This window comes from Parambassis ranga, chromosome 7, assembly GCF_900634625.1.
Source record: "Parambassis ranga chromosome 7, fParRan2.1, whole genome shotgun sequence".
Lineage (NCBI taxonomy): Eukaryota > Metazoa > Chordata > Actinopteri > Ambassidae > Parambassis > Parambassis ranga.
The window spans coordinates 20,586,404-20,599,471 of NC_041028.1; the positions used below are offsets into that span (position 1 = coordinate 20,586,404).

Below are 13,068 nucleotides of genomic sequence, written 5' to 3' on the forward strand. Positions count from 1 at the left end.
CCAGGCCAGCCGAGAGACATAGTCTCTCCACCGCGTCCTGAGTTTTCCCCAGGGCCTCCTCCCAGTGGGACATGCCTGGAACACCTCCCCAGGGAGGCGTCCAGGAGGCAGCCGGACCAGCTGCCCGAGCCACCTCAGCTGGCTCCTCTTGATGTGGAGGAGCAGCGGCTCTACTCCGAGCTCCTCTCGGGTGACTGAGCTTCTCACCCTATCTCTAAGGGAGCGCCCAGCCACCCTACGAAGGAAACTCATATCGGCCGCCTGTATTCGCGATCTCATTCTTTTGGTCACTACCCAGAGCTCATGACCATAGGTGAGAGTAGGAATGTAGATTGACCGGACCACAACAGACCGGTACAGCGACCTCATTACTGCGGAAGCTGCACCGATCCGTCTGTCAATCTCCCGCTCCATTTTTCCCTCATTCGTGAACGAGACCCCAAGATACACAAACTCCTCCACTTGGGGCAGGAGCTCTCCTCCCACCCAGAGAGGACAAACCACCTTTTTCTGGTCGAGAACCATGGCCTCAGACTTGGAGGTGCTGATTCACATCCCAGCCGCTTCACACTCAGCAGCAAACCGCCCCCCTCCGGTGTCCACCACCGGGTCCGGAGATTGCCGCCGCGACAGGCACCGGAGGCTTTGCGGCCACAGCTTCGGACAGCCGCATCGACAATGGAGGTGGAGAACATGGTCCACTCTGACTCAATGTCCCCAACCTCCCTTGGAATCTGGGTGAAGCTCTCCCGGAGGTGGGAGTTTTTCATCATGTTTTTACTCGTCAGCTCACAATAAGCAGAGATTTTGTTTTAATTTTCATTGTCAGAGCTTCTTAAATTTACGTTCTCGTCACAAATTACTCACCAGTCGAGGAAGACAGCGTTGCAAGACAGCTGTGCAAAGACTGGATAGTCCGGATGATTATCCAGCGGTTTGACAGCCGTTTGAGGACACAAACTTTGCTGAGTCCATGGACTCGGGCAACCTTGCTTCCGGCAACAGGATACCACAGGCTGTATAAATAATGACTGATGATCCACTATAATATAAACACAATGTTTTCAGCTTGACAACATTAATAACCTGCCATGTTTGTCCTGTAACCAGTGGCGGTTCTACACCAAATTACTCCCCGGCAAGACCCAGGAACCACATTAAGAGCAACAGTGGCAATGAAAAACTCCCTTTTAACAGGAAGAAACCTTGGGCAGGACCCAGCTCATAAGGGAGAACCTTCCTGCTAACAGTCGGCAGGGTAGAGGAGGAGAAGAAGAGGTATACAGGACAGAAAGGGATGAAGGAGAGAGAGAGAGCGAGAGAGGGGAACAAACATGCAGCAGACATCAAACATTACAGAAAACAAACATGACAGGTTCCACATTTTCTATAGTTTTTTAATATAAGGCATGTAAACTAGAGCACTACAATTGTACTGTCATGACCTGGTGTTTATTTATGGTTTTGTTTCCTTGTTTTGGGTTTTTAGTTTGATCTGTGTTTAGTTATTGTTATTTTCCTGTAGTCCTGGTGTTTTGTTTCCCTGGGTTTGTGTTTAGTTGTCTAGTCTTATCTTGTGTTTCCTGTTTTACTTTGGTAACCCAGTCCTCCCTGTGTATTGTCTTGAGTTTTGCTTCCTGTGTTTTCCCTCCTTGTGTGATCACCTGCCCTGCCCTAATGTGTGTCACCTGTGTCTCGTTGTCTTCCCTGGTCCCTGTGTATTTAGTCTTTGTCTTCCCTGCACTCTCTGCCAGTTTGTCTCTTCGTCACTTATCTTGCACAGCTTATCTTGCCATGCCATGCCTTTTGAACCTGCCTTCCATGATTCATTGTAAGTGACTTTGTTTTCGTCTGGGAGAGTTTTGCCACATTATGTGTGACTTTTAGTTTGTTACCTTTGACCACGCCAAGTGTGATTTTTAGTTTGTTTTGTTTGCCCTCCTGGCTTAAATAAAAGACTCTTGAACTTTAAACCGCTCTGCATTTTGCACCTGTGTCCTCTCATCCACAAACCCTGACATGTACTGAATCAAACATATGTCCTTGCTTATTCAGACAAAGCAGAAATATTTCAATGCACTAAAACAGGACTTCATTTTATACTTAAATACAATTCTTTGTTAGCAATGATAGTGCTTTCAGATTTTAATAAGCATAAAAGGTTGTAAAATGTGTACACATAACCAATTATGGGCAACTAGTCATTTTGATTCGTAACAACCGTAAGCAGTATTCCTACTTTAGTTTAACGTTAATTAGCCTGACAGTAGCTAACTTGTTAGTTAACTGACGAGCCAGAGCACCGCATCATTTTAAAAACACATCGTGCAGCATCAAACTCTCAGTCCAGCATCAGACTACAGTCCTCTGTCTCTTTGCCTGCAGCAATGCTGTCTGTCCAGTTTGTTGACATGGCCCCAAAACTTCTGTTAAAGATCTTGTATTAACGATAAGAGCTCTCACTCCTTCGATCATTCACTCTACTATACACAAACACGCAGTGACGCACACTATCAGGACAGAGTGAGATATCCCTCCTTCACTCCCTGTTTCATTTGGAGACCCAGAGGTAAACTGTCCCCACACCCCCTCCACTGCCCGGTTCGCCCATGCCCAAAACTGCCACTGCCTGTAATGTATGATGTTTGCTGCATGTTTGTTCCTCTCTTTCGCTACTTTATCCTTTCTGTCCTGTCTACCTCTTCTTCTCCTCCTCTACCTTTGAGACAATTTCTGATTGTAAAATGCGCTATATAAATAAACCTCACTTTTATTAATTTTTTTAATTCACCAGCATTTTCATCACTCCCAATTTTTTAAATGTTTCATCTTGTTACTTCCACCCTCAAGGCCTGTGATTGCCATCAACTTGTCACCTGCATTTACCACGAGTGCAGCTTTTTCTCATCACTTTTGTGTAATTTCGAAGATGGTATAATGTTAAACAAGTATTTTTGTAATCTAACAGGAATAATAAAAAAACAAACAAAATGTCCTTAATGTCTGACAAAAAGAAAGGCTTTATTAAACAGTATATGAAAATGAGAAACATGCATTTTAAAAGACACATACAGTATAACTTACTAAACCAAGAAATCAATAAAATACTTACATTGACAGCAAAATAGAAGCACAATTGTTATTACACTAAAGAGTAACGACACTGTCACTTTTGTGCTCTGCAAGGTTTTTGTGCTACAACTGTGTGATAGCATACAAATATAACAAATTTAGTTTACATCTGGGGTATTCTGTGATGGTGGCAATATTTATTTTACTAGGTGATAATAGGTGCAACATAAAGAAGAAAGCAGACTGACTTTAACAGTTGTTTTCAGATTATACATATTATTTGCTTCAAATTCTACATGTGATGCTGTCTCATTCTCATTCACACTAGGTCTTCTAGGATCTGTAGTCCTTTTTATTATAGCGCTTGTTCCCCAAAATGCTTTCCACCTCAGATAAAATGGACAGTGATAATTTTGGAAGAACCTGTGGGATGAGAAGAAAGGAGGCATTACAGTGAAGTCCTGAGGTATTGTCTGATTACAACAAAGCAATGAATATTTAGTTCTTGTGTGTCTGAATTAGTCTGATTCCTGCAAAGCAGGTGTTAAACAGACACCCTGGACATCTGAGCATGTCACAGTCTGAAAATAAAGGAACCTAGTTTCTTTTAACTTCAAACACTTCTACATACTTTCAGCCACAGAAATATATATATATTTTATATTATATCGGACAGCTCGGGTCAAACAAGGTCCGTGTCAGGTGTTAGGGTGTTAGTTACACCTGAAACCTCTGCAGCTGGTTACCAAGACTAAGTGAAGTACTCTCTGAAAGTCCACTAGAGGATGTGAACGTAGCACTACAAACAATCCCTACTGTGACCATCACTGAAACCAACAAGCTAATGTACACCACAGCAACAGTGATCTTTGAGATGCTTGGACACAAAATACACACCACTAAGGAGCAGTGTCCTGCATGGAGGAGGAGGTTAGAGGCATAAATAAGGGCAACTCGGAGAGAAGTTAGCCAACTATCAGAACTAGGGATGTCCCGATCAGGTTTTTTTGCCCTCGAGTCCGAGTCTGAGTCATTTGATTTTGAGTATCTGCCGATACCGAGTCCCGATCCGATACTTTCTATAAAGGCACTCATTGCGGCAAAACCTGTGTGTGTGTGTGTGTGTAGGCCTGTCATGATAACAGATTTTGCTGGGCGATTAATTGCCAAGAGAAATTATTGCGATAAGTGATAATATTGTCAAATCAATGTTCAACTAACATAATGATAATGACATATAATGCAAGTACACCCTTTAAAGATCAATAAACTTTAATTTCTAAAGAACATTTAACATTGGAAAGGCCCCCAATCATCAACATTATTATTATTATTGTTGTTATTAATGATAATAATATTATTATTATGAGTAGTGGTAGGCCTATCTGAGCATAGTCAATGGAGTTAAGTCAAACCAACTAGCACGTCATGAGCAACAGAGCCAAACAACACGCACTCTACCTGCTGCTGGGAGTGGGCTCACCTGTGTGCACATGTGTTTGTGTGCGCACGCGTTTGCGTGTGTGTATGCGCATCAGCAAATTTTAAAAACGCCACCATGTAGACAGAAACACATAAAATAGCAGAGATGGCACAAGAGGACTGGGCAAGAGAACTAGACTGGGTGGCGCTGCCGCGAGTGCTGCCAGTAAGAAGGCAGAGAACTTCACTCGTACAACGCGGACTCTCTCTGATGGCACGTTGTATTCATAAGCATGTTTAGTCTTGTGGTGAATTGTGTGGAAGTGTTGAACCGGTGTTGTGCAGCTTCACAGCTCTCTGTGTTGCTGTAACGTCCAAGCCCTGCAGCGCTGTGACGCACCGTGGCGACGCAGACAGCGAGCTGACAGAGGTCTGCTCAGATCATCCCGTTGACATCACACAATGAGTTAAAAAAATAAGAACTACCTGTTGGTTTGACACATTTTAAGACAGAAGCCGCGGGCCATATTAAATCTGACGGCCGGACTTTGCACACTTTATACGCTACGACGCACCGAGTGACGCCTTTTGTCATCCAGCCTCTTTGACAGCGAGAGAGAGAGAGAGGAAAACAAACAAGCATGCAAATGTAATTTATCGCGGCCGAAAAACTTCGAGCCCATTTAAAGTTATCGTGCAATTAATTGATTTATTGTTTATCGCGACAGGCCTGTGTGTGCGTGTGCCGCCACACTGGGAGATTTCACACACGCAGCACATCGAGGTCTCGAACCAGGACCTGTCGCACCAAAAGCAGCTGTCATACCCCTGCACTACAAGACACAGAGCCACCCTGCACAGAAGGCGTTAACTTTGACAGCCCTAAAAAAATATCCGAGTCTTGATCGGGAGGTAATGTCCATATTCCGATCGAGTCTGAAATCACGTAATCGGGCCCGATTTCCGATCATGTGATCGGATCGGGACATCCCTAATCAGAACTACAGAAAAGGGGATGAAATCGGGTAAGAAATACAGCAGACTCATACAGCAGAATCCTACAGGCAAATAGGAACCACGAAGCACAGCGGTATGTATTGCCAGCGACAAGAAATCCTTAAAGAGGAAACAGTGGATGCAAAGCGGGGAAAAGACAGCAACTGGGGAAAAGAAGATACAAACCGTATCGTCCTTCTATTGGCATGGGTAATGTTAGATCACTGGTTAATAAGTTGGATGAGTTAACATCTCTCACAAAGAGTGAGTGTGGGTTTTGTGAGGCGTCTGTAATGTGCTTTACAGAGACATGGCTGCATGATTTCCTGTAGCATTCTGTGTGACAACGAAGCTGTCTGAGTCTTTTGGAAAAGGCGCTCTATTGTCTGTCCAGTACAGGGAGGAGAGGGTGGTCGGGGTTATCCATGATGGATAACAGTTTGTTCAGTGTCCTCCTCTCCACCACTGCTTCAAATGTCTCTTGTCTGCAGCCAATGACAGAGCCAGCCTTCCTGATCAGTTTGTTCTGGTTCCTGGTCTGTTGGTGTCACTGGCTGCAATGCTGCCCCCCCCCCCCCCCCAGCAGACCACAGAAGAGAACATAGTGCTGGCAACAACAGACTGGTAAAATATCTCCAGCATCTTGCTGCACACGTCTAAGGACCTCAGCTTCCTCAGGAAATAGAGTCTGCTGCAGGCCTTCTTGTATACAGCTGTGCTGTTGGTCCTCCAGCTCAGTCTGCTGTCGATGGTCACTCCCAGGTACTTGTACTCCTCTACCATCTCCACATCCTTACCCAGGATGTAAGGGGCTGCAATGCTGTTCCCTTCTTCCTGAAGTCAATCACCATCTCTCTGGTCTTGTCTACATTAAGCAGCAGGTGATTCCCTCCAGCCCACTCCACAAATCCGTCCACCATCCTCCTGTACTCCTCCTCCTGTCCACCACTTATACACCCCACAACTGCAGAGTCATCAGAAAACTTCTGTAAGTGACATGACTCTGAGTTGTACTGAAAGTCTGAGGTGTATAAGGTGAACAGGAAAGGAGAAAGCACAGTGCCCTGTGGGGCTCCTACACCCATCATCACCGTATCAGACAAGACACCACCCAGCCGGAAGAACTGTGGCCTCTCTGTGAGGTAATCAGTGATCCAGGAGACAGTGGACCTGCCAGCACCCATCAGCAGCAGCTTCTCACCCAGTAATGGAGGCTGGATGGTGTTGAAGGCACTAGAGAAGTCAAAGAATGCGATTCTCACCGTGCCTCCACCACCATCCAGGTGTGAGTGAGTGAGCTGCAGCAGATAGATGATGGCATCATCCACCGGATGGATTTGGCTGGTAGGTAAACTGCAGAGGGTCCAGAGAAGATCTCACCTGCGGCCTAAGGTTAGCCAACACCAGCCTCTCCAGCACCTTCATCACATGAGATGTCAGGCAACTGAGCGGTAATCACTGAGGCCAGATGGAGATGACTTCTTAGGTACAGGAACCAGGCAGGAGGTCTTCCAGAGGAGTGGCACCCTCTCCATTCTGAGGTTCAGGTTGTAGAGATGCTGGAGAACAGCAGACAGCTGGCTGGCACAGGTCCTCAGGATCCTGGAGCTGATGCCATCCGGGCCTGCAGCCTTGTGTTGTTAATGTATTCTGTGATGCAGTCCGTCATTCCATTGATGTCCTCCTCATGAGGCTGGCAGAGTGCAACCCAGTCTGTGCACTCAAAGCAGTCCTGCAGGGCCACCTCAGCCTCCTGTGTCCATCTCCTCACACTCCTTGTGGACACAGGCTGCCTCCGGACAACAGGCACATACCTTGGTTGGAGCAAAACTAGGTTATGATCTGAGCTGCCGAGGGGGGGGGGGGGCAGTGGCACTGTATGCATCCTGTGCATTAGCATACAGCAACTCCAGAGTTTTATTGTCCCTAGTGGCGCAGTCCACATACTGAGAGAAGTCAGCAAGCATTCTGTCCAAGTTAACATGATTAAAATCCCCAGTGATAACCATGAAGGCGTTAGGCTGCTGCGTCTGCAGGCAGGAGATGGTGGAGCTGATGACGTCAGCGGCAGCCTCGGCATCAGCTGATGGAGGAACGTAAGCGTTGACCACAATCACAGAAGTAAACTCCCTCGGCAAATAATTAGGCCGTAGCCCGATTCGACGCAGTTCGACGTTGGGGCTACAGAGACGCTCCTTGACAAGGACATGTCTGGGATTGCACCACCGTTCATTCGCATACACCACAATCCCTCCTCCCTTCTTCTTACCACTGCCAGTCACATCTCTGTCCGCCCGTACAGTCGCAAAGCCAGGTGCTGCGACGCTGTTGTCCGGGATGTGTGAGTGCAGCCACGTCTCTGTAAAACACAATAAGCTGCACTCACGGAACTCCCTCTGCGCTTTGATCAGCGATGTTAGCTCATCCGTCTTGTTCGCCAGAGAGCATACATTCCCCATGATGACTGAAGGAACAGCAGGCTTGTATCTCCCCTTCTTTGCCTTCACCTTTACTCCAGCCCTGCATCCCCGGCGTCTTCTCCACAGTTCCTTCAGGATATCATGCCGGGCACCCGGCAGCAGGACAGGCTTACTCAGCGCTAACAGCTGTTCACAAGATTAAACAATGGGCCTGCCACTGTGTGCATTACTCCCGGTTACGGAAAGTAATGAAAGTAAGAGTAAAAGTAAAAGAAAGAACTCTGTGTTCAAAAAAACCATAGCTGCTCTGTTTGTGCTGTTGATAGTTGAAAAATGTTTTAAGAAATAAGAGCTAGAAAAGCAATACACAAACCCACTCTCACGACGGGAGCTGCTGCAACACGTCCGCCTTGGGGGACGGCGCCCATAAACACGGCATTGACCGCAAACTGGACTGGTCCACAAACACAGAGGCAATATATAGGCAATATATAAGAAGGGAGTTGCCTGTATCTTCTAAGGAGACTCAGGTCCTTCAACGTTTGCCAGTCCATGCTGCAGATGTTTTACCACTCAGTGGTCCCCAGACCATGCTGCAGATGTTTTACCACTCGGTGGTCCCCAGCATCATCTTCTATGCTGTAGTGTGCTGGGGCAGCAGGATGAAAACGGCTGACACCAATAGACTCAACAAGCTCATTTATACCCCGTTCACACTGGGGAAAAAAATGTGGCTTAAGCAGGATTTGGCCGCATCCAGATCATTTCAGATGTGTTTTTTTCTGAGTGTGAACACCTCCAATCTGGCTGAATCCAGTTTGATTTCAAGCCGGCTCAAATGTGGCTCAGGTGTGAACGCAACTGTGGCTAGCGAATCCAGCTAGCCACATTATTAGCCATATTACGAGGCACCACCTAGTGGTTTGGAGAACAGCAAACACGCTGGATGAAGCCGGATTGTGTGCTAGCCAGATTTGAAAATAGGTCTGAACACATCCAGCTTAAAGGCTGTCTGGGCTCAATCCTACTCTAGCTGGAATGACTTTCTCCAGTGTGAACTGGAGAAACCTGCCTGTGTAAGGCAGGTCGGCAGGTCGGATCACAATCTGATTCATCTCGCCTCGTGTTAAGAGTCTGCCCGCAACTTCAAAGACTGTAAGGAGATGGACAGACGAGGCAAATGACACTTCAGGGCTGCTTTGAAGTGACTGATTGGCAAGCACTCTGTGAACCCCACGGCCAGGACATTGATGGGATCAATGAGTGCATCACTGGATACATATGTGGACAATGTTGTACTAGTCAGGACAGTAAATTGTTATCCCAACAACAAGCCATGGGTGACTACAGACATTAAAGCCATTTTAAATAGATTAAAGAAGGCGTTCAGAGCGGGCAACAGGGAGGAGGTGCGAGCTACACAGAAGGACCTGAGAATAAAAATCAGGGAGGCCAAGGAGAAGTACAGGAGTAAGCTGGAGTGAAAACTACAGCAAAACAACACGAGAGAGGTGGGGAGTGGCATAAGGACCATCACTGGTTACAGGTCGGGCAGCAGTAGTGTAGTTAATGGCAGTGTGGAAAGGGCCTGTGCCCCCACAGCACATCCAGATGGCCCTGCTCGCACCTCGTCCTCAGACCCCTCGGCTGACAGTCATCACCTGGAAATTACTGGTTCCCCACCTCCACAGATCACCTTCACCACAGAGCAGGTGAGAAGACATCTGCAGAGACTCCACACAAGCTAAGGTGCAGGCCAGGGTCCTGAAAGCCTGTGCCCCCCAGGTTAGTGGAGTACTACATCATGTCTTCAACCTCAGCCTGAGTCTTCAGAGAGTCCTCCGTCATGTGGAAGACATGCCTCGTTCCTGTGCCAAAGACACCGCGTCGCAGCGACTTGGCCCGTGGCTCTGACGCCACACATTATGAAGACTCTGGAAAGACTCATCCTGAAACAGCTCTGGCCCATGGTCCAACCACTTCTTGATCCTCTCCAGTTACCCTACCAACCCCGCCTAAAGGCTGTTCCATACCCCACGAGAACAGAGAACTCACTCCACAGGTGGTAAGAGTAAAAAAAAAGTCGTACCATATTCCGTGAGACATTTGAGTGCAGAACTCCTCATAGGGCCCTCCTACGCAGTGCACGTCACACACAAAAGGTTGACAATGCAACTGTATTGCAAATTGTGTGCACAGTCGTGGTTACCTGGCCTAACGAGCTGATAATGCTCAGGGAAGAGGGCATACAGCATGACAATAGATAGAAGATCAGTGTAGCTGACTGTAGCAGACCTCTGGTCTGTGTGAGTTTAAATCTGTGAACGTGTGGATGACTGTCTGCAATAATACATCCTGTTTCCCGGTGTTTAATGTGCACCAGCCACTGTAATGCCGTGATCAATACTGGGATTAATTTTTATCGCCACCTTTTGGAAAGACACTCTCCTCTGTGCTGCTCCTCTAAACTGTCCATTGTTGTTGTACTTCCTCCTTCCTGCTGGGGCAGCAGGATGAAGACGGCCGACACCAGCAGACTCAACAAGCTCATTAGGAAGGCTGGCTCGGTGCTGGGAGTGGAGCTGGAGTCTGTGGTGGAGGTGACGGAGAGGAGGATACTGAGGAAACTCCTCAGTATTCGTAACAACACGTCTCACCCCCTGCACGACACACTGCTGTCCTACAGGAGCACATTCAGCGGTAGACTGAGACTACCGAGGAGCAGCACAGAACGCCACAGGAGGTCCTTCCTGCCAGTGGCCATCAGACTGTATAACTCCTCCCCTTTCTGTAGGGAGAAGCGCTAGATAATCATGTCAGGCATCACTGTCATTCCCTCCACTTGTCTATATTATGTTTACTTAGCACCTTACATCTCCATATTTGTATCCATGTATCATATATTGTGCTCATACTGCGTACTGTACTCTTTTTGGATTATAGTGACACTTATACTTATACTCTGTACTTAACTGCATTTATTGTGACTTGATACCTCTGGCACAAGAATTTCCTTGGGGATTAATAAAGTTTTATCTTATCTTATCTTATCTTATCTTCCTTCCTCCATGTGTGATCTGCACCTGAAGAAGCTCTTGCGTTCTCTTCCACATTCATCACGCCCACAATAAATTCCGACCAATCACAGCATGGTTGACGCACAGCCTTGAGCCTTGAAAAAGTTCGGCCATGTGTCCGAGAGTGCTGCACAACGGGCGGTCCGAGAGTATAATCATCATTTTGTGGGCGCAACGACGGCAGGGGGAAGGGAGTTCTCTGTTCTCGTGGAGTATGGATCCAGCTTAAGAGTGGAGGATGCTGTCATCTTCTGGACAAGCCAGCAAGCACTGTGAGAATCATGTTTTTGGCTGAGAAGCTGACAGCGATCCAGGTGGATGCCCCACTGGTGTCCTGGATTGTGGACTGTCTGACTAGCAGACCGCAGTATGTACGCCTACAGAGCTGTATGTCATACAGACTGATCAGCAACACCGAGGCTCCACAGGGGACCGTCCTCTCTCCCTTCCTCTTCACTCTTTACACCACAGACTTCAACTACTGCACAGAGACCTGTGTAAAGGTTTTTATACAGTAGTAAATATGTTCTTCTTTTGATAAAACTCAGGGATTTAAATACTATCTAGGTATTTAGATATTTATTATATATTTCAATTTCATACTTCAATTTATCTTTATTTTCCATTGTCTGTAACAAAAAATAATTTCCCCTCGGGTATAAATAAAGTAATTCTGATTCTGATAATGACCTTAAATGATTTTAGCAAATGGCTGCAATATAACAAAGAGTGAAAAAGCTAATGGGGTCTGAATCTGTTCCATACCCACTGTATGTGGTCATAGGTACAATTTTGGCTAATGTATATGCAATGGAGAGGATGCACAATTTCTGAGGTCATTTTTATCCACATTACCCAAGCACACACAGGCCTATTACTAGGGGGTGACTTTAATTGTGTATTACATCCAGTATTAGGCTGCTCCTCCCTAATGTGTCTCACCTGCATCTCATTGTCTCCCCCCTTTGGTGTACTTAGTCCCTGCCAGATTTTCTTGTGTGCCTTGTCTTTTTCCCCGTGTGTATAGCAAGCCTTTTAGCCGCTCTCAGCCTGCAAGACCTGTAACCTAGTTTTCGACAAAGACCTAGTTTTTTCCTTGTGCTTAGCTTTGAGAAATTTCCTTGGTTTTTTCCCTTTTGTGCTTCAGCATAATGAACTATCAATTTGTGTAGTGAACTCTGTATAATAAAGACTGACTGGACTGCCATCCTGTTTTTGTGTCTGAGACCTGACACTAATACCCCCTACAATTTAACAAGATCAGCAAAGATAATTACTACCTTCCTTTAAGTATATAATACTGATACTGATCCCTGGCGTTTCCTGTACCCTGATTTAATATATTTATTAATTTTCTCCCTTGTGAATTATTTCTTCTTGCACATTGATTATGTTTTAATTGATAGTCAATTGCTGACCTTAGTCAGGGATTGCAGGTATGAAGGTATTGTCATTTCTGATAATGGACCTGTAGCGAATATAACAATGCTTCACTCGCTGATGAAGCGAGTGAAACCCACAATATTTTTTTTCTTGTGTACAAATAAACACCAGAAAGATTAGGAAATATATTCTTTGGGAATCTTTTCTAGTAGGAGCAATTATTTCATACACTACCTGGAAAAGAGCAGAAAACAGCACTTAAAGATCTCACAGACCAAATTCATCAGCTGGACTGTAAATATTAGACTGCTCCCACCCCAGAAATTTTGACGGAAGAACAGCTCTGCAAGCAGAGTTCGACTTAGTAACCACCCACTATACAGAGCAACTACTGCTTCAGCCTCACTTTAATCTGTACACTCAGACAAGGCAGGCACGTTTCTTGCCCAACAGATCAGGCAGTTCACAACCTCTACCCTGATCACCTGCAGCTGATCCAGCAGCAGCTAAAGTTCTGACAGGAATCAGCAAAAGCAATCATATCTCTCCTGTTCTAGCGTCTCTTCACTGGCTCCCAGTGGGCTCAAGAATACACTTTAAGATCTTTCTCCTAACCTACAAGGCTCTACATGGACTATCTCCATTATATCTGCAGGACCTGATATGTATATATATATGTATGTTCCTAATAGAACACT

At 46.0% G+C, this 13,068-nt stretch overlaps 1 protein-coding gene across 1 annotated transcript in view; it reads right to left on the minus strand.

The window, feature by feature from the left end:
• Positions 1-3,405: 3,405 nt before the first annotated feature.
• LOC114438877 (voltage-gated potassium channel subunit beta-2-like) overlaps positions 3,406-13,068 on the minus strand; it is a 102,298-nt gene continuing 92,635 nt past the window's right edge. The window contains exon 15 of the mRNA XM_028410500.1: positions 3,406-3,495. Within this exon, the coding sequence (XP_028266301.1) occupies positions 3,406-3,495 (90 nt within the window). The remainder of the gene's footprint in view (positions 3,496-13,068) is intronic.